Source organism: Meles meles, chromosome Y (genome assembly GCF_922984935.1).
Source record: "Meles meles chromosome Y, mMelMel3.1 paternal haplotype, whole genome shotgun sequence".
In the NCBI taxonomy this organism is placed as follows: domain Eukaryota; kingdom Metazoa; phylum Chordata; class Mammalia; order Carnivora; family Mustelidae; genus Meles; species Meles meles.
In genome coordinates, this window is record NC_060088.1 from 1,945,633 (window position 1) to 1,973,229 (window position 27,597).

At 47.9% G+C, this 27,597-nt stretch overlaps 1 protein-coding gene across 2 annotated transcripts in view; it reads right to left on the reverse strand.

Annotated features, from left to right (window-relative positions):
* LOC123935832 (cAMP-dependent protein kinase catalytic subunit PRKX) overlaps window positions 1-27,597 on the reverse strand; it is a 79,430-nt gene that overhangs the window by 16,587 nt on the left and 35,246 nt on the right. For both annotated transcript variants that reach the window (XM_045996639.1, XM_045996638.1), the window contains exons 3-4: window positions 18,658-18,921; window positions 4,144-4,263 (exon numbers count right to left, since the gene is read on the reverse strand). In XM_045996639.1, coding sequence (XP_045852595.1) covers window positions 4,144-4,263; window positions 18,658-18,921 — 384 coding nt within the window. The remainder of the gene's footprint in view (window positions 1-4,143; window positions 4,264-18,657; window positions 18,922-27,597) is intronic.

Sequence of the window (27,597 nt, forward strand, 5' to 3'; positions counted from 1 at the left end):
TACGGCTTCCAGTTCACAGCTCCCGAGTCGGCCGTTTCTGGTCGGCCAGATGCTCGGTCTAACAATGCCTAAGGGGGTCGGACTGCTTCCTGGGGTGGCAGCCCCGTCTCAGGATTTCATCAGGAGGAAGGCGCACGTTGACAAACGGCCTGTTAAACACCAGGAGAAAACGTGCCCTACATACCTAACAGCCGTTATTGGACAATCCTTAAACAAAGTGTTCTCAGGAAGCAGGCATTACGGGGCTGTATCATGGGGAAGGTATGCTAGCAGTGGTTTAACGAGCGGGAATAAATGGTAATAAATGAGTAGTACCAGATCCTGCCCGAAGGAAGAAGCAGAGAGAACAGGGATCTGAGAATGAGCCGTGCCCCCACACATGGGGAAAGCGCCCTAAGAAATCTTCCAATCTGTCTTTTATCCAACGTAATCCTTCCCGTTCTCCAACAAGCACCGAGCGCTCATTATGTAAGTGAGCTAAAGAGATCCACAGAGCCAGTGGCGTGCGGAAGGACGACCTGCTTGTGGGCACGAAGGAAGGTCGAGAGTTTCCTCTCCCAGCGTCACGCCAACTTGGCTGCTGTTTCCATCCTCGCTCCATGACGACTTGGACATATCCGCTCGACCCACCCACACCTGCCAGGAGAATGGACTGTCCATAAAGAGGACAAAGAGGACCCTAATGGTGAGCAAGGCAGGCAATTTGGACACGGACTCAACAGAGAAGAAGGAAGAGTTTCTGGACAGAACACCGAATGGGGATGTACTATTGGTTCACCGTTTTTGACGTCTTCCTCAAAGAGCCCCTGCTGTGGTAGGTGCCTAGAAAACGTAAAGCCTGTGTCCTTCACTGAAAGGGACAAGGACAAAGAGCTGGGCTGTGCAAGGATGAACGGCGGAGTGTAGTGTAGGAAAGAGTCCCAGCGACACCTTGTCTCAAGTATGGCGGCCATGATTCTCCATGTGGGGTACCACGGAACCCTGAGGTTCCACCAAGTGCCGTTCATGAGCTTTGGGACAGCTTTCCCCTCCCCCCAGAATGCAGCTCTCAACGTGGATGCATTTTCTTCACACACTTCGAGCAACCATGGCCTGGTTGGGGCGTGTGTGTGTGTGTGTGTGTGTGTGTGTGTGTGATACTTCTACCTGCTGCCAGGCAAACATGGGCAGGAGAGGAAGCAGCTGGAGGGCGACAGTGAGGAGAATTCAGAGGTGGTCCAGGGGAAGGTTGTAGGTTGAATCTGACAAACTGCAGAGGGAGCCATGGAATGCCCAAGAAGGACTGGCGAAGCTTGTGGTATGTGCACGGACTTGTGTCCCTCTCCCTCCGGAAAGACTGGACCCTTTCCATCCATCCATTGGAATGGGTAAATGGAAATACATTCAGTGTTTTGACTGGGATAGGGTTTTATTGACTCATCATCAATTATCCTAGCAAGAGTCTCATAATGTATTCGATCTTTCTTCACTACTTTCTATTCTACTAATATTATAGTGTGTTACATTACAAATACACTGTGAGATTATTAGGAACATTCTACTTTCTAATATCCTAATACAGCATATTCTCATATTTGATGAACTATATCATAATATTCTAATCACTCTAATAAGTATTTTTACATAATAATCCTAATATACTCACCTAATACCTCCCAATAGTATATTCTAATTTTATTCGATTTTAATTTTATTCTAATTCCAATACTTTCCTTCTATGCCATCAATATTGTTTTCCAAAGTTGTGTTTACTGATAACAGCTCACAGTAGTATATTCAATATGCAGAAGATATCCCACTCGAATGTACAGTAGGAAAATGGGGAAAACAGAGCTGGTGAATTTCATCTATTCAGCCCTGGCCTCCGGGGGTTCATTTAGCGTTAAACAATGCTGACCTCTAGTGGTCAGTAACACGAAGGAGGGGAGATGGGTTGCAGGGCCTCTGAGGGGAATCTGACGAACACCAGCACATCCACATTCCCAACCATGGTTATTGCCTGCTTGGATGGGCCCCGTGTGTGATTCATGTTAACTTTCTGCTCAGTTTGGGACTTCACGGGCTCAGGTGTCTGTCAAGAAATTCGGTTCTGTGTGATTTGTTGGACACACCGGGGTGCAGAGTAACACATGATGGATGGATGGATGGATGGGTGGGTGGATGGACAGACAGGTAAAGAGGATAGACAGATGGATGATGGATGGATGGGTGGGTAGGTGGGTGGATGGATGGCTAGATGAATGGGGAGACAGATATGGGGATGGATGGATGGAGAGATAGACAGAGATGATGGATGGACAGATGGATGGATGGATAGATAGGGAGGATGGGAGGATGGGTGGATGGATGGATAGATAGGCAGAGATGATGGACAGATGGATGGACTGATGGATAGACAGGCAGAGATGATGGATGGATGGATCGATGGATCGATGGATAGACAGGGAGGAGGGATGGATAGATAGAGATGATGGATGGATGGACAGATGGATAGATAGACAGGCAGAGATGATGGACAGATGGATGGATTGATGGGTAGACAGGAAGGATGGATGGATGGATCGATGGATCCATGGATAGACAGGGAGGATGGATAGATGGATGGATAGATAGAGATGATGGATGGATGGATGGACAGATGGACAGGCAGAGATGATGGATGGATAGATGGGACAGAAAGGGAGGATGGATGGACGGATGGATGGATAGATGGATAGACAGGGAGGACGGATGGATGGATGGATGGATAGATAGAGATGATAGATACATGGATGAAAGATAGCCGATGGACAGATAGATGGATGATGGCTAGACAGGCAGACCGAACAGACAGGTGATGGATGGATAGATGGACTGGTAGATGGACAATCAGACAGATGGATGGATAGACAGATATGATACAGAGAGATGACAAGAGATGACAGACACTAGATGATAACAGATGACAGATACATGAGTAGATAGTTGATAAATAGGTAATAGAGAAATACAAGTTTGCACAAGACTCCACTCTGGCCACACCCTCTGTGCAGAAATACACGTCCTTCCATCATTCTTTCCAACTGAAAGGGAAAGTTTCCATGCAAAGAGCTCTGGTCTTGCCCTGCAGGGAATCAGATGTGGAAGTCAGTCGGGCTTTGGGTTCAACTGGGAGTGAACTCTGAGCACCTGCCAAGTGCCCTAGCAGGAAACTGGCCTGAAGAAGGAGGACAAAGGACAGGGCAGGAAGGGTGGAAGGTGGCAGAGGGACCGCACGACCAAGGGCCCCCGACCACTGTCCTCACACCTCGCAGATCAGCTGGCTGTGAGCAGCATCATCAGAAAAGAACCCTTCCTCCATGGGGCCAGGAGGAATTCCCACGTCTAGGATCTCTAAGCGGGGGAGTGTTTGCTTTACATTTCTGGTAGAGGAACACCACACCTGTCTCGTGCCTCAGTCAGGCTGGACTCCTTCTTCACGGTGATACCGTGATACCCGTTCAACACCTCTGCTGTCTGGATGCAGGGAAAGCAGAACCTTGCTAGCCTCAAGCCAAGAAAGTATGGGCACATGCTCTCCTTCCCAGCACGTGACTCATTCATAAAGTCCTAAACCATACGCAATTTCTGTATCTTTATCCAGCACGTACGGTCATTACCTGAGCTCTATGCCTTGCTCCAAAAGAGCCCATGCAGACCTCATATTATAGTCCTGGGAGGCAGGGACATTTAGACAGGAGAAAGGTCTCAAATGGGGACTTCCCATGTAAGATGGGATTTGTCCGTCTACCCATCCGTCTATCCATCCATCACCTGTCTATTCTGTCTGTCTGTCTAGCCATCCATACATCTGTGCATCTGCTATCCGTCATCCATCCATCCATCGTCTCTACCTATCCATCCATCCATCCTCCCTCTCTATCCATCCATCCTCCCCATCCATCCATCCATCCATCCATCCATCCATCCATCCATCCATCATCTCTGTGAGCTGGGGCTTCCCATGTGCTTTTCCTCTTGTGAAAGCATGCTTAACCGTGTGTCCCCACTGCTGTGCTGGCATGGGGAAGCCAGCATGGGAGGACACCACACCACCAAAAGCACTAGACGTCTAGCAGCAGGAGAGGGAAGCACTGGAGAGGACGCACGGACCCTCCTACTCACCCCGAGTGCATCTCAAAGATCAGGATGCCGAGTGCCCACCAGTCCACAGCTCTCCCGTGGCCCTTGCTCTGGATGACTTCAGGGGCCAAATACTCGGGCGTTCCACAAAGGGTCCACGTCCTGGGGACAGAGAAGGGCATAATGGAGAGTTAGGAGTCCCGGGCTAATGCATGCATCTCAGAAGGACTGAATGTGACAATGACGTCGGTGATTACCACGATGCCCTATCCCCACCCCATGGACACACCGTGCTGGACAGAGATGCCACCATTGTCTAAGAGGACTTGACCCCTTACAAACACTCATTAACCCAAACAGAACCGAAGGAACGTCCTTGGTATCCCAGCCTCACACTCTGGCTGTCGCTTACCGTGGTTACTCAAACACAAAAATGCCACAGCACCTGCTTTCCCATGAAATGATATGGGAAAAAACTCAAGAATTCACTCACTAAGGCGTCAGGAACCTACATGTCTGCTCCATCAACGAGCTAGTGCTCGCCTCCAGAGGAAAGGCAAACCCACCGCTAATGACCCTTTCCACCTGCTCCCAAAAACCTATGATGTGTTTGCAATGTTTCTGTGGGTTCAAGGTCATTTTCATCTCACCAGTGGCTTCTAGAAATCCTTAGGTTAAGGGACACTGGGATATTTAGGGTTTAAACAGGGTAGGGGGCTTTTTGAAAGGATTGTCTCTGCAGAAGGACGGACACTTGCCAAAAATTTAGCTTCTAGCCTCACCCTGGGGACAGTGGGCTAGAAATAAAGAATGCTGACCTCTCCTGCCCCCATCAAAACTGGACCCAGCCCAGACAGTGGAGCTTCTCATGGTCAGGTGTGTTGGGTTTTACTCTGGTCACCCTCCCCTATGCTGTGTCGGATCTCTCTTTTTCCCAAAAGGTAAAAATGGAGTTTCCTTTCCTCTTGTCCTTATAAGAGAATTCTCCTTATACTTAAAAAGAGGCACTATGTTTCATTAAAAGTCACAGATGTATCACCTTTCTGCTGAGATCTCTAAATTTTACACTCTACGGAAAACGCAAGACTGATTGTCTTCATTCTCTCCCAGTTCACATGCCTCAGCATGGAGGTGATGCAGAACTCACCCATAAAAAAGACTTTTTTTTTAAAAAAAGGTAAAATTTTGAGTATCATATAAATAAGTGCTGAGATGTAATGAACGGCATGTTGACTAGCTTTAATAAGACCGTATTTCACATCTGAAATTTACCAAGACGACAGAACTTATGTGTGTTCCCATGACCGCAAAAAAGTGGTAACCAGGTGAGATGATCAGATGTGATCACGAACTTGAGTGTGGTAATCCCTTTACAATCTGTATTAAATCACACTATGCAACCTTTTGAAATACCATATGGTACAATGTCTATATGTACAATTTGTCGATCATACATCATTAAAGATGGAGGGGGGAAAAAAAAGAGATGAGGACACGGACATGCACAGAGGGAAGACCACTGGGGACACAGGGATGGTGTCTACACTCTAGGAACCACATGAGGTGACCTGAAGCCTGGACAGAGGCTCAGAACAGACCCCTTTCTTGGAGCCACTGTGGGATCACGGCTCTGCAGACACCTTCATTCCAGAACTCCCAACTTCCAGAACCGCGGGAGAGTACCGTTGTCCGAAGCCCATTGGTCGACAGCCCCGGGGAAGGACCGCGCTCCCCACCACGCCGTCCACGCACACACTTCACCCTCCTTCCAAAGCACCTGCAGACTCGTCCCCGCACACTCTGTTGGCACACTGAGTTGTTTGATGGAATGCAAGCTGATGGCAGGGAAAGGCAGACATCTAAAAATACAACTGCAGGGCTCAAGATGGCCGTACTGATTTCCACGTCTGTTTCTAAACAGCTGGCCAGCCTCGCCCGCAAAGACTCTGCCAGATGAAAGCCCGTCTCTAAGGCGGGCAGTGGTGGCTCGGGAAGCGGAAGGTATGGGGCTTCCGCGTGTATGGAGTTCAGGTCCTCCTTGTGCCTTTGCTCCTTGGTCAGCAGGAAGGAAAGAGTCCAAAATGGAGAGCACGTCACGGCCATCAGGATGTGACCCAGAAGGGCCGGTGAGGATGTGGAGAATAGGGATCCCTCGTGCACAAGCTGGTGGGGATGCAAGCTGGGGCAGCCACTGTGCAGAACAGTATGGCGGGCATTTGCAAAGTGAAACCTAGCATCATCATACGATCCATGACGCCTTCCAGTGTATACTCGAAGGAAACAAAGGCAAGAGTGTTGAAGACATACTTGCACACCCATGTTCAGACCAGCGTGACTCATCCCAGTGGCCAAAAGACAGGTGCCAACCCAAGCGCCCATCAGTGGATGAATGGATCAAGAAGACGGGATCCATTCACACCATGGAATGTGTGTGATTCAGCCTGAAAAAGGCACAACACTGACCCCTGCTCACGACGTGGATGAACCTGGAGGACTTGCTGCTGAGCGACCTCAGCCAGACACAAAAAGACAAATATCGTATGATGTCACATGGACGCAGTCCCCAGAGAAGGGAAATGCTCACAGACAGAAAGGAGATGGTGGTGCCAGGGGCTGGGGGAGGGGGTGGGGATCAAGTACTTCTCGGGGACAGAGCTTCTCTAGGGAAGGGTGCAAAATTGTGCAGAGGGATGGCGTGGATATTGCAAATGCATCTGATTACACTGAATCATGTCCTTCAAAATGGGGAAGATGGTCAATTTTATCCTAAGTATACTTTGCAACGATCTTTATTAAAAAGTCCAGAGGCAGAAGAGGCCAGGCAGAGCAGGGCGTCCTCCAAGGAGGGAAGATTCAAAGAAGAGTGTCTGATGAACCAAGTCAAGGGAAGGGAAGCAGGACCTCAGAAGAGGCTGGACAAAGGCTGGGTTTGGAGAGGGCTTGGGAATCTGTCAGTCTAGAGAGATGGCTGTGTCCAGTTGGCGCTCTCCTGCCAGGGAAAATGTTGCATGGGGTCCTCCGCTTAGTGACTGAGACCTTGAGCTCGAGGGCAGACCTGGGCCCTTTTTGCCAGCATATGGGGCAGGTCCTTCATGGTGGACTCCCAGGCTGGTGGCATGCCCAAGGCTGCCTGAAGCTAGCTGGAAATCGAGCTCTGGGCTCATGTTAAGAGCAGGTGAGGTGGCTGCAGGTCATTATATATGCATCAGGTACAGCGTCTCCCTTTGCATTTGGAAAGGTGCATCTCTTTCTGGCTCTGTCCTAGCGTAGAGGCACGGGAGAAGGCTGTGGAACCTTCCAGCTTCTGAGCTTCCCTGTGTAGTCCAAGACTTGTTCAGAGGAAGACCCTCCTGCAAATGGCCCCGGTGCATCATGGATGTACACAGAGGCATAAACATCTAGAGAGATTTGGACGGCGGTCAACATGGAAAGATGAGACGAAGAGCCCTGGATGTTATTCAGAGGCCGCGAGTCCAGGCTGTGAATTATCCATGCCCCCAGTCGTCTCTCCTGCTCACACAGCTCTGGAGAGCAGGCAAGGTTACACCTGATGTTCTCAGTGCTCAGTGTTATCAGTTCCACCGTGGCAGGGCGGGAGACCGTGTTAACGAAAGAAAGACTGGATTCTGTGCAAGGTATGTGTGTCGAACTGCTCGTGTGTTCTTAACCTCCCATCACCTGCCAGGGCATCTATACAGGGGGGAACCCTGCGCCCCCAAAAGTCCTAAACCCAGAGCCTGTGAACGTGATCTTATTTGGAAATAGGGTCTTGCAGATGTAATCAAGTTAAGACGACGTCATATTGGACCACGATGAACTAACTCAGTAACTGGTGTGCCTGTGAGAAGAGGGAGAGACAGAGAGATCTCTCTCTGGGATCCCTACCCCACAGTGAGCAGACAGCCATCTAAAAACCAGCAAGGTCCTCACCAGCAACCAAGCTGCCCGGCATCCTGAGCGTGGGCTGCCAGCCTCCAGAACTGCGACAAATCAATTTCCTATAAGGTAGTCAATCCTTTCAGATTAGGACCCCAGTCTCCTGACCTCATTTAACCTGAATTACCTCCTAAAAGCCCTACCTCCAAATACAGTGGGCTTGGGAGGGTTAAAGCTTTAATACATGAATTTTGGAGGGACACAATTCAGCCCATAGCAATGGTGGGGATAGTGATGGTGGTGATGATGGTGTAGGTGGTGATGGGGATGAAGGTCACGGTGATGATAGTGATGGCTGATGGTCATGATAATGATGGTGAAGGAGGAGGTGATTTTAATGGTGGTGATGATGGTGATGATGATGCTGGTGGTGGTGATAATGATGGTGTAGGTGGTGATGATGGTGGTGATGGGGATGAAGGTCACGGTGATGGTGGTGATGGCTGATGGTCATGATAATGATGGTGAAGGAGGAGGTGATTTTAATGGTGGTGATGATGGTGATGATGATGCTGGTGGTAGTGATAATGATGGTGTAGGTGGTGATGATGGTGGTGATGGGGATGAAGGTCACGGTGATGGTGGTGATGGCTGATGGTCATGATAATGATGGCGAAGGAGGTGGTGATTTTAATGGTGGCGATGATGGTGGTGGTGGTGATAATCATGGTATAGGCACGGACGGCAGTGGTGATGGGGATGATGGTGGTGTTGAAAGTGGTGACGATGGTCATACTAATCACGGAGATGATACAGTCAGAAGCATCTTATGTCTACCCAATGCTTAGTATGTGTCAGGAGCTGCTCGAAGGATTTCTTTCCAATTAGCAGATCCAACCATTCTTAGCAACAATCCTACAAAGTAGGAATAATTCTCACCTCCCAGATGAGCAAAGCAAGGCATATAGAGGCATGAGACGCCTGGGTTGCTTGGTGGTTAAACAGCTGCTTTCGGCTCTGGTCATGATCCCTGCATCAGGCTCCTTGCTCAGCAGGGAGTCTGCTTCTCTCTCTGCCTGTCTCTCCCCCGACTTGTACTCTCTGTCTCTCTCTCTGTCTCTGACAAATAAATATTGGGAAAAAAAAAAAAAAAAGACATACAGAGGCAGTTAACGTGCCTGAGCTGAGCAGCCCAACAGTATCACGGTCCATTCACAGCAAGTATCCCCACAGCTCCCCTCTTCCTCATCCCTGCTCTGATGTGATGCTCCCACTAAGAGAGGCCGATGCTAACAGAAAGAAATCGGAGCTGGAAGTCACAAGGTACCAGCACATGGCAGTTGTGAGAATGTGGGCAAGACATCTTCCCCTCAGGGCTTCTGATTTCTCATCCGTACAATGAGGACATGGAGTGGATAAACTCTAAAATAGTGTGTATGGGTGTATGTGTATGCACGCTCGTGTGAGAGAAGCAGACAGACCGATTCCAGGATCCTGAGCATTTCCTACCCCTGCTGCGTCTACACAGCATCTGGGAGTAAACTGGTGGTTTCTGACACACCAGTGCAAGGGGAGGCAGGAACACCATGACATGACGCAGCACGAGCAGACAGGCTGGGCTCAGGACGGCATGGGGACATGGCCTTGGATCCATCTATCCTGCCTTCAGGCTCTACACTTTGACAACACAAGAAACCTCATATATGTGAACTCACACACGATGCGGCCTTTTGCGTCCGGCTTCTTTCAGTTGCGGTAATGGCTTTCCAGGTTCATGGATGTCGTGGCTTTGTTACTTTTCGTGCCTCAATAACCATCCGTGGGATGAATATACCTTCTGGCTGGTTTTGATGAGCTCACACAACAGACGGTCTAGTTTGGGGGATGCAGGCCAAACTGTGTCTGCAAATGGCCAGATGCTGAATATATTGAACAGATGATATACTTCTACCGCACAGAGACTAAATCGGTATTAAGAGGTATGCACTAGGACACCTGGGTGGCTCAGTGGGTTAAAGCCTCTGCCTTCAGCTCAGGTCATGATCCCAGGGTCCTGGGATCGAGTCCCACATTGGGCTCCCTGCTCAGCCAGAAGTGAGCTTCTCCCTCTCCCCCTGCTGCTCCTCCTACTTGTGAGCTCTCTCTCTCCCCCTCTAACATATAATAAATAAAATCCTTAATAAATAAATAAATATAAAAGGCATACAATGCTGTCTGCAGCAGCCAAACTATGTCAAGAGCCCAGATGTCCATCAACAGATGAACAAAGATGTAGTGTGTGTTGTGTGTGTATTTACATATATATGTGTATGTGTATAAATATATGTATATGTGAATATACAATAAATATATTATATAGATATATATTATATATATATAAATATAAATATAAATACATATATAAATATAAATAAATACATATACATATATAAATATAAACATATAAATATACATATATAAATAAAATATATAAATATGCATATATAAATAAAAAATACATATATAAATATACATATATAAATATACATATATAAACACCTACACACAATGGAATATTACTCAGCCATCAGAAAGAATGAATTCTCACCATTTGCACAACGTGGACGGAACTAGAGGGTATTATGCTGATCGAAAGAAGTCAATCAAAAAAGATGATTATCATATGGTTTCACTCATGGGTGGAATTTAAGAAACAAAACAGATGAACACAGAGGAAGGAAGGAAAAAGAAAATAAGGTGAAATCAGAGAGGGAGACAAACCATGAACAGACTCCTAACTCTAGGGCACAAAACCGAGAGGGTTGCTGGAGGGAAGGGGGTGGGGGGATGGGGTGTATCTGGGGGATGGGCATGAAGGAGGGAACGTGGTGTGATGAGCACCGGATGTTAGATGCGACCCATGAATCGCTAAACTCTACCTCTGAAACTAATAATACACTCTATGCTAACTAACTGAATTTAAATAAAATAATTTTTTTTTAAATGGCATGCTCTACCAAGTGACGCTGTCTTGTTGTATTTACTCCCAAGCCCCTTGTTTACTTTATAAATAAAGTGTTATTGGCACACAGCCACATTCATCTGTTCACATATTATCTCTGGCCATCTGGTCTCTGCCGGGCTCACAGAACCCTGCTCCTGCAGCATGAGGACTGCTGTAGACAAGACGTAAACACACTGTGTGAGTGTGTGCTAATAAAACTTTATTTACAAAACACAAGTGGTGGGCCAGATCCCACGGCCTGTGGTTTGCGGAGCCCTGGTGCAGAGGAAAGAATGAGAGAGAGAGAAAGGGATGGATTTCAAAGCCTGGCTCTCATCTACCACTCAATCTTTTATAGCTTTGGTTTTTGTTTTCATGAAACAAAGTCCCCCCCCCCCCCCAGTTCCACGACTTAACTTGGGCTCGGTTCTCTGGCTGGTTTCCTAACGAAGGGATGAAAACATCAGAACCCACATCTCAGGTGGGAACATTTCAACTACAGGGTCGCATACCACGGTCAGCTGTGTGCCATACTGCAAGGACTTGCTTCTGTGGATAAATGGCAGTGGACAGGTGAGAGTTTCCGGGTAAGCAAAGAGGTACAAGAATAATTCATAAGGGGCTCCTGGGTGGTTCAGTGGATTAAGCCTCTGCCTTTGGCTCAGGTCATGATCTCAGGGTCCTGGGATTAAGCCCCGCATCCAGCTCTCTGCTCAGCAGGGAGCCTGCTTCCTCCCCTCTCTCCCTCTGCCTACTTGTGATCTGTCAAATAAACAAAATCTTAAAAAAAAAAAGAATAATTCATAAAAACTAAGTAAAAATCCATGACCTTAAATATAATACTGAAGTTTGGACTCATTGTTTGCTTTTCTCTTGAAAAAAAAAAGTGCAGTTTCTAATTCTGTCCCCCAGGAATTCTTAGAAGCAATGAAACCCCCACAGCAAAGGGCACCCCTCAAGGGGTCTTTAAATACTATTTCCCACCAACAGTGTCCAGAGTTCCTTAACGAAGTGGCTGACTCCAGGGTAGAGGAGAGACATGTACAGCGACCCGGGGCTTCCTCTAGTCAATGAAAACAGGGAAGTTCTCAAAGCCAATGGGATGCTGGCAAAAGGGTACAGGGGGTCCTACAAAGATGGGACTGTTGTTGCCTTTTTAATCAAGGCAAAATTCACAGAACATAAAATGTGCCATTTTATTATTTTTTTAAGTTTATTTTTTTTTAGTCATCTCTACATCCAATGTGGGCTCAGACTCACAATTCCTGGGATCAAAAGCTGTGACTGATTGCAAGACAACTCTTCTGAGTCAGCCAGGCACCCCAAAATTTGCCATTTTAAAGCAAGCCATTTGGGGGCATTTGGTGCATTCAGAATGTTGCACAACCACAACCTGTCTAGATCAAAAACCTTTTCATCGACCCAAAAGGAGAGTCTGAGCCATTATGTGGTCACTCCCTATTATGAGGAGGACAATTTAAACATTGGCGGGGGGGATTACTTTGAATTAAAAACACATGCGATTGTGTTTTCTGAGTGGTAACAGTATTTAAAAAAAAATTGCAATGGCCCCATTTGAGGTCACTAAGGGCCAAGGTCATTATTCTGGAAACCCTTAAATGAGCTGAATGAATGAAGGACAACCTTCCTGCTCTCATGAAGGGCGGTGTTTGAAGGTCACCCAATGGGTAATGAGGGGAAGGGGCTCTTTATAGACAATGTCCACCTGAGAAATGCAGAAGGACTAGCCGAGAGACAGCATCAGCATTTTGTCATTTCTTTCAGAATGGGATCACAAGAAGTGCCCCTGGTGTGCCCTAAGCCCACAGGTCACACGGTGATGGTGAGAGTGGACAGTGGAAAGAGAGGGAAGGCAGGGAACAACACTTGGACCCACATACAGAAGGACAACACCTACTATATGCTATATGCAAAAGGAACAACAAAAACCCATCACTGTCTGTTTCTCAAAAGCCAAAAAGAAAGGAAGGAACGGAAGGGAGAATCCAATGAGCCTGAACTTAATCTAGTTCAAAGATCTAACCACTAGCTCACAAGAAACACCAGGGACAGAGGAACAAGGCAAAGGACACCATGAAGAAGCAACCCACCCAATCTAGATCATGAGGCTTCCTATGGGGCTCAACCCCAGTTAATTCACAAATAAATGGCATTGGTCCAGAGGAAAACCTGAAATGGGTAGTTTATGAGTTTAATGGAGCTTAGAGACAAACCAGCCAAATGCAATGCAGACACCTTGCTTAAATCTTTGTTTACGGGGAAGAAAAAGCTATTTTTGAGACCTGGGGAAATCTGAGTATTGACTGGGTGTTAGATGATGTTAAGGAATCTACATGATTGCAGTGCAATCATGGCACTGATGTTATTATTCTTTAAATCATTATCCATGAGAGCATGGTGGGCACTTGATTTAAAATAATACAAAGGATGGAAATTTCGGAGAGGGAAAAAGTCAGATAAGGTGCCAGAGCTTTGATGCCTACTGAATTTGGGTGATGAGCACACAGGATTTCAGGTAAACTATTCTCTGCTTTTGTGGATGTTTGAGAACATTAAGTAACAGTCATCAAAGATGGGGTACAATGTTGTTTATCCCTGGCAAGAGGCCAGGCATGAGAACCCAAAGGAGAGCATTCAATGTCTCACCTAAACTTTCAAAACTACAACAGGATAACTTCATTAAATGTATCGGTGGTTTTGTTTTAATCATTTTAGAAAATCAAAAATAACCCCAGTGTCCCTTATTCTGTTGTGCAGGCTCTGTGCATAATAGCAAGTGTGTGTGCCAAATACGTCTGTACAAGAAAAGGAGCTGTCACTGTAATTAAACAAGAATTCCATAAGATTATGTTGGAAGAGGAAAAATCCATCCGTGAACGAGAACCTAGGGCAAGCCTAAGACTTGGGAGTTACCATGAGCAAATGAGAGTTATGGTTGGTAAGGGAAGAATATAGAATTGTAATGCGTTTACCCACACTCTGTGCCCTGCTGTTTAAAGAAAGACAGAAAGAAAGAAAGAAAGAAAGAGAGATGCTTTTCTCAACGACATGTTCAAAAATATTACTGGAGATAAAGCTCTGTTAGATTCTATGTGTTTTGTCGTGATCCCTGGGGACGTTTTCTTTCCATGTTTACGGAAATGTCATGTCAGTTGTTGGAATCCCGAACCGGACGGGAGCGCCCACGAGCATCACATCACCCGTACTGGCCCTGAACGGACAGACTTCATCAAGCAAACCAAGAAAAATACACAAAAATTAAGAGGGAAATGTTTTTGCAACCGACAAAACGGTGAAAAAATGAAGTTCTTTGTAAAAGCAATATGTCAAAAAACAAAATGAAAATTTTTTAAAAATCAAGATATCAACATGCTAATGGGGCCTCTTTTCCAAAGTTTAACATTTTTTTTTTTAAGATTTTACGTATTTACTTGAGAGACAGAGAGAGAGTACAAGCAAGGGGAGAGGCAGAAGGAGAAGCAGACTCCTCACTGAACAGGGAGCCCAATTCAGAACTCGATTCCAGGACCCTGGGTTTATGCCTGCGCCAAAGGCAGATGCTTCACCGACTGAGCCACCCAGATGTCCCAAAGTTCAATGTCTTAACTTTATTAATTATTTGACCCTTTGTAGAAACCCACCATCATGCACTGAATCTTAAATCCACATATCAGATTCACTGCAGAGGAACACGGCTCCCCAAACTTATCCTCATGCGAGTTTGTGAAATATTTTACATCTGGTGGGTTTGAATCGGACTTCCAAACTAAAAGGACTTAAAAAAAAAAAAAAAGAGTACCATATACCATGTGCTGCCAATAGGGGGCAGCCTCGACATTATAAACCCATTATCCTGTGTTAATAAGGTCTTCCTTCATAATTCATAAGGTCATGGAAAACCACTTCATTTTTATGTGCTTTATTCTTAGAAAGGGTAATAGATGATATCCTACAGGGCAAAATCAGACTGAATTTAACTGCCTCACAAAGCATCCCCTAGGACGGCCGCTTTCTTAAAAACCATCAGAGACATGAGTCACTTTGTGTAAAACTGCTCGCCCACACAATCAAGTTTCTCATTAATGCAGATGTTTCCATAATACGCGAAATGCAATTATCACCTTGGCCAAACCGCGTCATCAAAAAAAAAAAAAAAAATGCTGTTAAGTTTTTATTTTTAAGTAATCTCCATACCCAGGGTGGGGCTAGAACTCATGACCCTAAGACCGAGCTGTAAGCTGAGATCAAGAATTGGATGCTTGGGGTGCCTGGGTGGCTCAGTGGGTTAAGCATCTGGCTTCAGCTCAGGTCATGATCTCAAGATCCTGGGATCGAGACCCCATTGGGCTCCTTGCTCAGCGGGAAGCCTGCTTCTACCTCTCCCTCTCCCTCTGCCCCTGCTTGTGTTCCCTCTCTCGCTGTGTCTCTCCATCAAATAAGTAAAATCTTAAAAAAAAAAAAAAAAAAATGAGTTGGTTCCTTAAACCATGAGTCACCCAGGAATCCCGAAAACTTTTGTTTTTACTAAGTATCTCTACACCCAGTGTGGGGCTCGAACTCGCAACCCCAAGATGAAGAGTCGCAGAGTGCATGGACTGAGCCAGCCTGGTGCCCCAAACAGGTGTATTTTCTAGATCGTCCTGTCCAGCATGGGAGCCACCAGCCACGTGCACTTCCGGAGCACTTACGATGTACTAAGGAATTAAGATTTTAACCTGCTCTTCATTTAAAATTCAATTTAAAACCCAATACTCGATGCAGTTACGGAGAAAGTTTCCGGTATTTTCAGACAGCCAGGGCATGTGAGTCTTGTTTTTCCGGCTGTAAATGTTATGGACATTCAATAGAGATGAAGTATTTCTGATGAAATTATTGGACCCTAATAGGGATGCACCATACAGATAAAATGCACAAGGGATTTCAAGCACTTAGCAGCAGAAAATCATAAAAATCCTCTCAATTTTTGTACTGATTACATGCAGAAATATTTGTACTGGACATATGCTGAATGAGGTAGGCTACGTTGTTAAATGTCTCCTTTCTTTCCTCAAGATTTTATTTTGAGGTCAGCTGTATGCCCCACGTGGGACTTGAACTCACAACCCTGTGATGAAGACGTGCACATTCTGCCAAAGGAGCCCCCCATGCGCCCTGAAATATTTACTTTTTAAAAACACGGCTTCATGAAGAGTTTAAATCCTACATGAGGTGTGTGTTGTAATTGCACAGGATGTCACTGTTCTACAGGTGAATTTTAGGAGCATCAATTACTCACTGTGTCCAGGGGAACAGAACACGTGTCTTGAGCCTTTTCCGTGGAATATTTTAGGACGTGAAGGTGTAATGGTATCAGCAAAAGACAGCCCTGTCTCCCTCCGTCTCTGTCTGGGTGTGTGACTCTCTTCCCCGCCTAATTGTACCAAGCGACCAATGAGCCAACTGGGGAATATAGGAAAGAAGGCTCACGTTTTAGTGGAGGGGGGGAAAATAATAACAACAACACAGCAAAATAATCCAAAAAACGAAACAAACAAAAACCTAGAAAACTAATGTATGACGTGATGAGAGGTCTACATAGCATATAAGAGGGTTTCGACACCCATCTTTATACTCTTCTTCCTGTGACTCACGTCTTTGGCCTAAAAAATGAAGAATTCCATTCAAAAAGCTTTCGACCCAAGACAAGCCCCCAGGGCTTCATGGGAACTCCAGGCTTCAATGCATGGGATTAACAATCTTAAATTTTCCGTGTATTCTCTATGCAAAGGCATCACTGTTCCTAATGTAGGAAGACGTTCCCTATAGACCATGACACTGAAGACCCATGGACATCAACACTTAGTAGCTTTGCATCAGCCTCACTGAAGCTGAAGGTTGCGTATTTTTAAATCACACACATTCGCTGGAAACGTGCTCCCAGAGCCCGAGGGCAGTCTGGATTACTGGGCAAAGGACAGGAAGACGACGTTTTATGCCCCAACGCCGTTAAGATTTCATTTTCTAGGACTATTCGTGATGAGATCCACCAGGGCAAACGATGGTGAGAACATCTGTTCCCGTGAGCCCAGGGTTAGAAACTGACATTACAGAATCCAGCTGACATAGAAATCTGTGGGCACAGGGTATGGACCCTGCCTTCACTGATAGAGAAAAATGGATAATCTACTCGTTCGGCAAGAGGACATTTTCACTGTTTCGTTACTCTAAGAAATAAAAACCAAGATGGGACACTATATTAAAGTCACATATGCTGAATGAGGTAGGCTGTCTTATTAAATGTCTCCTTTCTTTCCTCAAGATTTTATTTTGAGGTCAGCTGTATGCCCCATGTGGGACTCGAACTCACAACCCCGGAATGAAGACTTGCACGCTCTACCAACTAAGCCCCCCAAGATGAGCCCGCCAAGATGACCTCGTGCGTAATTTCTTCTTGTCAAAGATGGTGAATGAATTATGTCTACCTCAGACCCCACCCAAAAGGCAATGAGGAATGACAGGAAGAAGTTTTTTGTTTGTTTGTTTTTTAAAATTTTATTTATTTGAGAGAGAGAGAGATCACAAGTAGGCAGAGAGGCAGGCAGAGAGAGAGGGGGAAGCAGGCTCCCTGCTGAGCAAAGAGCCCACCACGGGGCTCAATCCCAGGACCCTGAGATGATGACCTGAGCCGAAGGCAGAGGCTTCACCCACTGAGCTTCCCAGGCTCCCCAGGAAGAAGTTTTTAAAAAGCATAAAGCATGGGGCACCTGGATGGCTTAGTTGGTTAAGCACCTGCCTTTGGCTCAAGTCCTGATCCAGGGGTACTGGGATCAAGCCCCGATTTGGACTCCCTACTCAGCGATGCATCTGTTTCCCTCTCTCTCGACCCTTCCCTCCTTCTCCTGCTCTCTGTCTTGCTCTGTCTCTAATACATACATAAAATCTTTAAAAAAAAGAAAGAAAAATGAGACATGAGGATTCAAAAGGGCCAAGCAGACATCAGGACAAAATTTTGGAATTCCTGTCCCAGGAGCTGGACCCAAAAAATGGAACAAGCCAACCCAAGTGCTGGAAGGGGTCGTCTGCTGAGAGTGGAAATGGACTGGGCAGGGAGGGGAGAGAGCTCCTTGATGCACAGCGAAAGCAGGTATATAATTCTGATAAAAAGAGGAAGTCATGTGAGCGAGACCACCACGCACCTGCCAATGACGACCATCGAAAAGGCAAGACAAGACCGGCGACGGGGAGGACGTGGAGAAAAGGGGAATGCTCACCACTGTTGGCGGGACTGCAAACTGGTGCAGCCAAAAATGCAAACCACGGCTTGGAGGGTCCTTAAGACGCTAAAAAGGGAAGGACCCTATGACCAGCTACGGCACAGCTGGGCACTGACGTGAAGGAATGAAAACGGTACCGTAAAGACATCCTGGAACCACCATTCTCATTGCAGCGTTAATGACAGGAGCCAGGTCACGGCAGAAACCCACGTGTCCACCGACAGGTGAACGGAGAAAGGAAATGTGGTCTACACGGACCAAGGGCTATTATTCATCTTTGGAAAAGGACATCCCGCCATTTGCGACCACGTGGAAGGACCTCCAGGCCATTACTCCCAGGAAGGTCCGTCGGGTGCCCAACACGAGCGCATGTCCCCATGGAACCCCAACACAAGCAGGAACGGAGGGAGAACGGCGGCTTACTTGTCGACCAGCTTCTTGGCGAAGCCGAAGTCGGTGAGCTTGATGTGCCCCTCGCGGTCCAGCAGGATGTTCTCGGGCTTCAGGTCCCTGTAGACGATCTCCCGGGAGTGCAGGTACTCGATGGCACAGACGATCTCCGCGGAGTAGAAGAGCCCGGTGCTGCTGGAGAAGCGACCCCGGTTGCGCAGGTAGCTGAAGAGCTCACCGCCGGGCACGAACTCCATGAGCATGTAGAGGAAGCGGTCGTCGTGGCACGTCCAGAACCTGCGGGGAGACAGGAGCAGCGCGGGAGTGAGCCCCACGGGCGTTAGTGATGTCCTCCACGCGGACCGGGGCATCCACGCAGAGCTCCAGACGCTAAAATATGCAGGCGAGCGAACGTTAAAATCTGCTGGAGATCGAGGTTAACAGACGGCAGCAAAAAATCCAAGAGGGCTCCTGCAGGACTCGGTTGGTGAAGGGTCTGCCTTGGGCTCAGGTCATGATCTCAGGGTCCTGGGATGGAACCTGCTTCTCCCTCGGCCCCTCCCATGGGTTTGGGTTCGTGCTCTCTCTCAAATAAAGAAAGTCTTGAACAAAATCTCAGCCTACAGGCTGAATGGTTCACCCCAAGATGATGCGTGGAAGCCCTAATCTCCAGGACTTCAGAATGGGAACGTAGGAGGGGATAAGGTCTTTGAAGAGGGGAGAGAGGTAAAATGAGGTCAGCAGGGTGAGCTCTGATCCCACAGGACTGGGGTCCTCATAAGAAGAGGAGAAGAGAACAGACATGCCCAGACAAATGACCGTGTGAAGACACAAGGAGAACACAGGGTCTACACGCCAAGAAGGAAGGTCACAGGAGGAACCAGCCCTCAGCCCTGCGTGGATCCCAGACTCCCAGCCTCCAGGACTACAGGAGATAAATGTGTGTTGTTCAAGCCCCTCAGTCTATGGGATTTGTTCGGGCAGCCCAAGTAAATTCGTGCCCATCTTCGGGAATCGCCTCGGGTTCGGCAACCCAGCCCTGTAATCAAGACTGGGAATATCCAGTAAATGAACAGACCACGGCCCAAACACGGGCCTGGATAAGCTAGTGATCAGTAATGTCCCAGAGAGTCAGAAGGGGTGCTTCTTCCTTGCAACGGCACTCGGAGCTCTGTTACTGTCAGGAGAGGTGGTGGTGGGGAAAGGAGAGGGGCATGACTGAAGACGCCAGGTCCTGTCTACTTCGAGAAGTCTTGGCTAACCTAAGGAAACAGTAAAAAACACATTGTAGGGAGACCAGCGATGATGGGTGAAGACTATTTTCAGGTACAGGAGACCTGGGGAGAAGAGAAATGAGGTCTGCAACTACACTCTGGGTTGTGGAGAGGACGCAGGAAGTCCCCCAGTAAAAGCCACCCCATGGGATAGGGACTCACAGGACGCTAACCACGGCCACGCTAGCGTGTCTATGCTGTAAGGCTCCCCGCTGGCGTCGTCTGGGATCAGGACACTGGGGTGCTTCCCTGCAGAGCTGACTCCCCATAAGCTGTACCCATCTGGCCTTCTCCAAAAATACAACTACGCCCAGAGAACCAGCCATCCCTGCAGGAGGATGTCCATGGCACCTGCTCTACCAGAGGGACTCACCTGCTGGCATGGGCCATTCCAATAAAATAAAGTAGAATGGGGGAGACAGCTTGCCACGACAGGACGATTAACTCGAAGGGAAACCATAAAGGGGTAAGGCTATGCAGTGATCAGGACGCGTGTGAGTTAAGGCAAATGAATAAAAACATGATGAGCGAGAGGAAAAAAAGTCCCCATCACAGAAATAAAAACCTGTGCTCAGCTCAAGGAAAGCAGTTAAAAAAAGGATGTTTGGTTTGCGAATCGTGGTGTTTCCATGTATCAGCAAAACACAGGTCAGATGTACAAAGGGCTTTCACGAAATGCACGAGCAAACCACTCGGGGTCGCCGTTCGGGATGACACGTACCCACCAACGGGCTTTTTGCACAAAGGCCATCGTCTCTCCAAGCTACCAACCGGCCGGAGGTCCCCGTTTTCGGTTACCGAAGGCCGTGCACCTGTGTCCTGCTTCCCCTTCTTGCTTCTGGCAGCTCCCAACGCTCAAGATTTGAGGTCTGGAGGCACAATCGGATACAGGAAGCAGGAACCCTGCTTTTGGGGTTTTGGCGGCTACTGCCTCTTCCTGGAGAAATTGTTTACAGTTACACAGACTCTATGACCAGCCACAGGCTTCCTACCATTTCAAGTCTGGAGGGGTGTTTCCTTTCTGTCCCGTGCTCAGCTTCTTCATTAATACCGCCAAGACATTTCCTCCCCGTGAGGCTTCCATATACACGCCCAGTATTTCAAATGCATATGGCGGCCACTCTCTGCTCTCCAGGGGGAGCTTGGAATCCAACAGCGCCTTCATCACTCTGGTGGGGAATTACAGTCTAGGGTCCAAACACCACGGGAGCGGTGAACTTGCAGAATGAACCTTTCTGGAGGCTGGGGAACGTTCCAGGTTACTCCTGAACAGGAGGAGTGCCAAATTTAGCTACAACTGACCAGAAAAAGGCCTGGTGTTCCAGAATTTGGGGGCAGCACGGAGCCCTGGAAATGACCCCCAGTGGTCAAAACTAAGTCATAGCACTACCATCTTCCACAGTGTTGTCGAATTTCACCGGAAAGTTAGGAAAATAGGCAGAATCCTGCCTACCACTCAAATGTATTAGGTACATGCGTGCACGTGCTCACGCACACATGCACACTCATCAACCAGGATGCACTCATTTTCTGGAAAATTGCTACAGCCACTCCTACTGATCCACAGCCCGAATAATCATCTACTCGGATCCTTTCTCAACGCTTGAGAACAATGCACCAGCCACGTTGGGATGCAACTTAATTTCACCCTTGGAAGGCATGGGAGATAATTCACCATGGGAGATAATTCACCATGGGGAAGAAGACAACGGGGCCAGGGGAGTGGGGGTTAATCAGCCAAGTGGAATGCGTCAACCCCCAAGACAGGATGGGTGGAGACCAGGAGATTCGGGCAGAAGGAGTGGGGCTGACCATCTCGGACTCCATCCACTGGGCTCCAGGGGAGTTGAATCTCATCCACCGGTAGGTTGATACATATAAAAATTGGGGCCTGGTGTCTCGTTCTGCTCCCGATTCCAAGATGCGTTGGTGTTCTTTGCCCCACACCACCGAACAATTCTGTGACACCAGCTGGGTGTCCTATAATTCAGCTCCATTCTGGCACTGTCTGCACCTGGGGACAGCAGGAGATCCCACAGGGGAGGGGTGCACCCTTCAACACTCCCCCAGCACATACAATTTCGATGTCAACAGTCCAGGTCCTGTGTGTCCGGTAAAGCTGCTATAGGTCAGAGGTTCCAAACTCTCTTCCTTGGGTCCCAATAATCTGGCAGGGGGCGTCCCAGAGCTCAGGGAAACATGTCACTGAGTCACGGGTTTACTATACAGAGATAAAACTCAGGAAAAGCCAGATGATGGAAACGCAGAGCACCAGGTGTGGGGAAAGTTGAGAATCAGCCATCTGTGTCTTCTCCAAGCGATCCACTCCCCCCAAATCTCCCCAAGCTCCCCATCCTGGAAGCTCCCAAAAACTGTTCTGTGGTTTCAGGGAAGCTTCAGGATGATTAAATGACCGCCCATTGGGGATTAACTCAGCCTCTAGCCTCCTCGGCCCCTGTGTAGAGGGACTGAGAATTCCAACCCTCCAATTATAGGATTGGTTCCCAGGCAACCAGCCCCTGCCCTAGGGTGTTTTCCAAAGTCACCTCTGTTCACATAACAAAAGCCACCTTTGTCACTCTTATCACTGAGGAAATTCCAAGGGTTTTAAGAGCTCAGCGCTGGGGACAAAGACCAAATGTCTATTAATCAGAATACCACAGTGACAAAAGTCACAGACAAATGACTGAGTGGGGAGAACTAGTCCTATAGACCTTTGTAGCCCATTTGTCGCACAAATCTCTCAATAAAATCCAACAAAGGGCCAACAACAATCCAAAGGAGGGCACTCCATCTTACGTGGACAGCCAATCCTACGTACACACATCACAGTCCAGGGCCATCCGTCACCAGAATCCTTGAGAAGTAACAGCTTTCAAATAAACGTACTCTGTGAAGACTCAAAAACTGAGACTATGAAAAAAAAAAAAAATTCGAGAGGACCTAGGCTCCCCTCCCTGTCTTTCCTGAAGTCCAATAAATATCCTAATGGGGGGGAAAAATTCCACGGGCACATCTTTTCCTCAAATTTGCATGAATTAGACTTCTCTTCTATGGAGAGAATGGGTAACATTGGGCATTATGAGTAAGAACCAAAATATTTTAGGAGATGCTGACATTACTATTCCAAAAACATTTACAAGCATTAGGTCATCACTTGGGGCTTGTGGGAAGGGAGGAGGAGTCCGGGTGGCCCTACATGAATTCAAATCTGGGTTTAGAAACTGAGGAACAGGGGCGCCTGGGTGGTTCAATGGGTTAAGCCTCTGCCTTCGACTCAGCTCATGATCTCGGGGTCCTGGGATCGAGTCCCACATCGGGCTCTGCTCTGCTGAGAGCCTGCTTTCTCCTCTCTCTCTCTCTCTGCCTGCCTCTCTGAGTATTTGTGATCGCTCTGTCAAATAAATAAATAAAATCTTAAAAAATATATATATATTAAAAAAAAAAAAAGAAAGAAACTGAAGAACAGGACTAAGGGCATCAGCCAAAGCGTTGGTTAATTCATTCCCGTTCCTTGCAGGACTCGGCCCCTTATATGGCATCTATAAACAACAAAATTCAAGGGCAAAAAGACACAATGGTTTTTGTCACCAGTGGTATGAGAAAAAGAGGCATTTGTGGATGTAAAGTTCAGTATGTATTAGGAGTCTTGCTTGAGCACTGCGGATCAACGATTCCTGAAACACAACTCTATCCGCCTCCACATCCAACTTGCTCTTTGCTTCATTTACTGGGTAATAGGATTTTATTGATCCAAAAGAGAGAGAGAGATCACAAGAGGCAGGCAGCTGGTAGAGGGAGAAGCAGACACCCCACTGAGCAGGGAACCCAACATGGGACTCAAAACCACGACCATTGGGTTTGGGACCTAGACTAATGAATCCAGTTCCATTAGATCATGACCTAAGCCAAAGGCAGATGCTTCATGGACTGAGCCACCCAGGCGCCCTTACTGGGTAAATTCTGACCAAGGACCCACTATGCGCCAGGCAACAATCTGGATACAGAGCAATGGAAAGAGTAACTCTAGTGTTGACGGTCTTGAGCCTTGAGGCTAACTGGGGAGCTGAGCATAAACAGGAAACACAGGATGCCAGGAGGGAGTCCAGAAGGGGTGGAAAGGGTGACCCACAGGCAGGATGAACCTCTGGCAAACGAGGCTACCCAATGGACATCCAAAAAGGCTGGAAACTGAGGCACCAGGCTAACACTGGGACAACTCTGTGGCAAAGAGCTTGAATTCTAGCGTATGCACACAGGGAACCTCTCCCTCCCATGGGATTTGACTGCACAGAATTGCCCAGATCAGTGCACACGCCAAAAGGAAGCCCTAGCCTGGTATCTGGAGTGGACGCTCAGGAGAAAAGAGAGGGATGTGGGTGAGCTGCAGTAGTAGCTTCTACCAAGATGCCACTGAACTGGACAGATCTGGACGGATCTGGTGATGTGATTTACAACAGGCAAAGGGCAGGATCCCAGGCTGGAGTGTCCACAGAGGCAAAGAAAAGAGGATCCAAAATGGCGCCCAGGGGACTGGAAAGGCCATTTGGGGAAATCAAAAGGAAGTACTGATTGGGGATAGGAGGCCAGGAGCAAAGTCAGCAACTCATGTTTGGAGAGAAGGGCTCTCGATTGTCTGGGAGGCATCTGAGCAAGAAAGGCAGGAGTAAGGAGGCCTCAAACATCCAGCTCAGGGGGAAGCCGGGATGGAAGAAACAGCATGGCTTGGCTGGAATTTTTAAGTCCAAAGTTCGGAGCAAAGGGGTCATGTGGGGATTTCTGGAGCAGGTGCACACCCACATACACACATGCCCCGATGGAAACGTCCCAAATTTGTCCTCCCAAAGCCCTCCACGAGGGATCCCCACTAAGGTCGACAGAAATCGAGGGAAGGTTTGTATAATATACTGCAATAATGCCCAAATCTGGTGTGCATGTGTGTGTGTGTGTGTGTGTGTATGTGCATGCACTTAAAGGACACAAAGATCCATATAAGACTGCCCATGGGATGACCTGGTGATGAGGGAGGGTGGGAAGCAGATAGGAAAGCCCTGCATGAGGCAACCTGAAAAAAGAAAAACTGAAAAGAGAAAATCTTAAATCTCTCTACCAAGAGGAAGGAGATATAATTAGAAACTGAAAATGCATTCAAGCAGTTAAAGCAGGGACTGGCACAGACACTTGTCCACTACAGGGTCCTAGCAGCATCATTTATGAGCCAGAATATGGAAGCAATCCAAGTGTTCCTGGATGGATGGATGGGTGGGGTGGGTGGAAGGAAGGAAGGAAGGAAGGAAGGAAGGAAGGAAGGATGGATGGATGAATGGATGGGTGGGTGATGGGGAGATAGAGGAAGGGATGGATGGATGGTTGATGGGTGGATGGGCAGATGGAGGGATGGATGGATGATGGATGCATGGAGGGATGGATGGATATATGGATGGATGGATGGATACATGGATGGATGGATGGATGGATGGATAGATGGACGGATAGATGGAAGGATGGATGAATGGATACATGGATGGATGGATGTGTGGATGGATGGGTGGATGGATGGATGGACGGACGGATAGATGGAAGGATGGATGGATGGATACATGGATGGATGGATGTGTGGATGGATGGGTGGATGGATGGATGGACGGATGGATGGATGGATGGACAGACAGACAGACAGTCTCTCATGCTACACCTGGACAGACGGATGTGTGGATGGATGGATGGATGGGTGGATGTGTGGATGGATGGAAAAACAGCATGTGGTCCATGAATAGAATGGATTATGACTCGGCCTTGAAAAGGATGTTTTCTGCACCAGCTATGACATGGATGGACCTTGAGGACATGGTGCCAAGTAACATGAGCCAGACACAGAAAGACACATCCTGCCTGATTCCATGTATATGGCGTCCCTACTGGAGTCCCATCCATAGAGACAGAGAGATGATGGGACCAGGGGCTGGGAGACAGGGACAGGGAGTTACTGCTTCATGGGGACAGAGCTTCAGTTTGGAAAGATGGAAAGTTCTGGAGATGACGGTGGGGATGCAACAGCGTGAGTGTGCTCAATGCCACTGAGCTGTGCACTTAAAGATAGGTCAAATGGCCAACTGCGTGTTTAGGTGCATTTTACTGCAATGAGAAATTAAATTTTTTTTTTTTTATGTAACTGTAGTGAATGCTGTAATTCATCACCTAGAATTCCTCAAACCTGAGGGCTTTTTTTTTTTTTAATTTTATTTATTTATTTGATAGAGATTGCAACTAGTCAGAGAGGCAGGCAGGGAGAGAGAGGAGGAAGTAGGCTCCCTGCTGAGCAGAGAGCCCGATGCGGGGCTTGATCCCAGGACCCTGGGATCATGACCTGAGCTGAAGGCAGAGGCTTTAACCCACTGAGCCACCCAGGCGCCCCGAGAAATTAAAATTTTTAAGTGTATTCAAAAGTAGATGTGAACCTATAAAAAGCAGAAAAATGGGCTGTAGTTTACAGTGACAAGGAACACACAGGACGTTCTGACTCTGGGGCCCCCGCCTGTCCCTGACCTCAGCTCAGAGCAGCGCCTTCCGCTGTTAACACCGGTCACTGTGTTCTATGTGCAAAGTCTGTGGCAGGGCTCCTACTTGAAGGTGTTAACCGACCCCAAAGCCAAGCCTTGTTCATTTTAAGAGAGTATCATAATGGCTTGTGATGGTGCAGAGGACTTCTGCCCTTAAAGAAGAAAAGGAGACACCTCCCGTGGATGTCACCCTATCTGTTCTTGCTCACTCTTGGTGCAACCTGAGGCTCTGGAAAGTTTCTTCTACTTTCTGACCTGTCTCCATGGCAACCAGATCTGCACCAAGGTGCCCTTGGCTTGCTCCATCCCCTACTCCAGGGTGTCCTCTGGTTCCCAACCCCAAGGGTCTCCTGCCTACCACCCGTGGTTGTGATGGCCCCTCGCTGGTGGCTGCGTACCACTCTCTCTGGGGACAGCTACCTCTTGCCGCTCTGTAAACAGGCTCCACTTCACGTCCCACCTGTCCTGCCGGGAATACGCCATCCCTAGTATATTACTGGACCAGCTGGGGACAGCGTGTCCTCCTCCTCATGCTTCTGGGAACTCCTGCCCCCGGCGAGCGCACAGGAGCCCAGCAAACGCACCGGGGCTCCCACGTTCCCACCTGCACCCCCACGGCGCACAGGCTGCCCTGTTTCCCACCCACTTCTCCCCACTGCTCACTGGCAGATGCTGCCATTCCAGCTCCCCCAGCACCTCCAAAACTCAAAGACACATGGTCAGCATTTTTAAGCTTCAAATGGACAGAAGTGCACAGAGAGTCAGAACATGGTCTTCTTTCCCCTGTGACTACAAGGGCAACGGGGGAACAGCTTTGCCAACTACTGGACTGCAGACTAAGGGACACGGAGAGCAGACCCAAGCTGGTGGACACGGAGAGATCCTTGCTTTAGGCAGCATCAGCCCTAGCCTGGCTCTGCTCACATGCAATGAGGCGCACTAGGTTAGGAGCTGTGATGGGGTCCACCGGCTAGTCACCGCGGACGCAGTGATGGAACTCTTGGCTCAGCGGCTGGGTCCAGAAAGGGAGAGTGGGACCCCATGCACGCCCACTTACTGGGTGCATCTCTGTCTTCATCATTGGCTTTTTCAGCTGGCACAGCTCTGTCCCCCCAAGGGATCGCTGGAAGTGTTCAGAG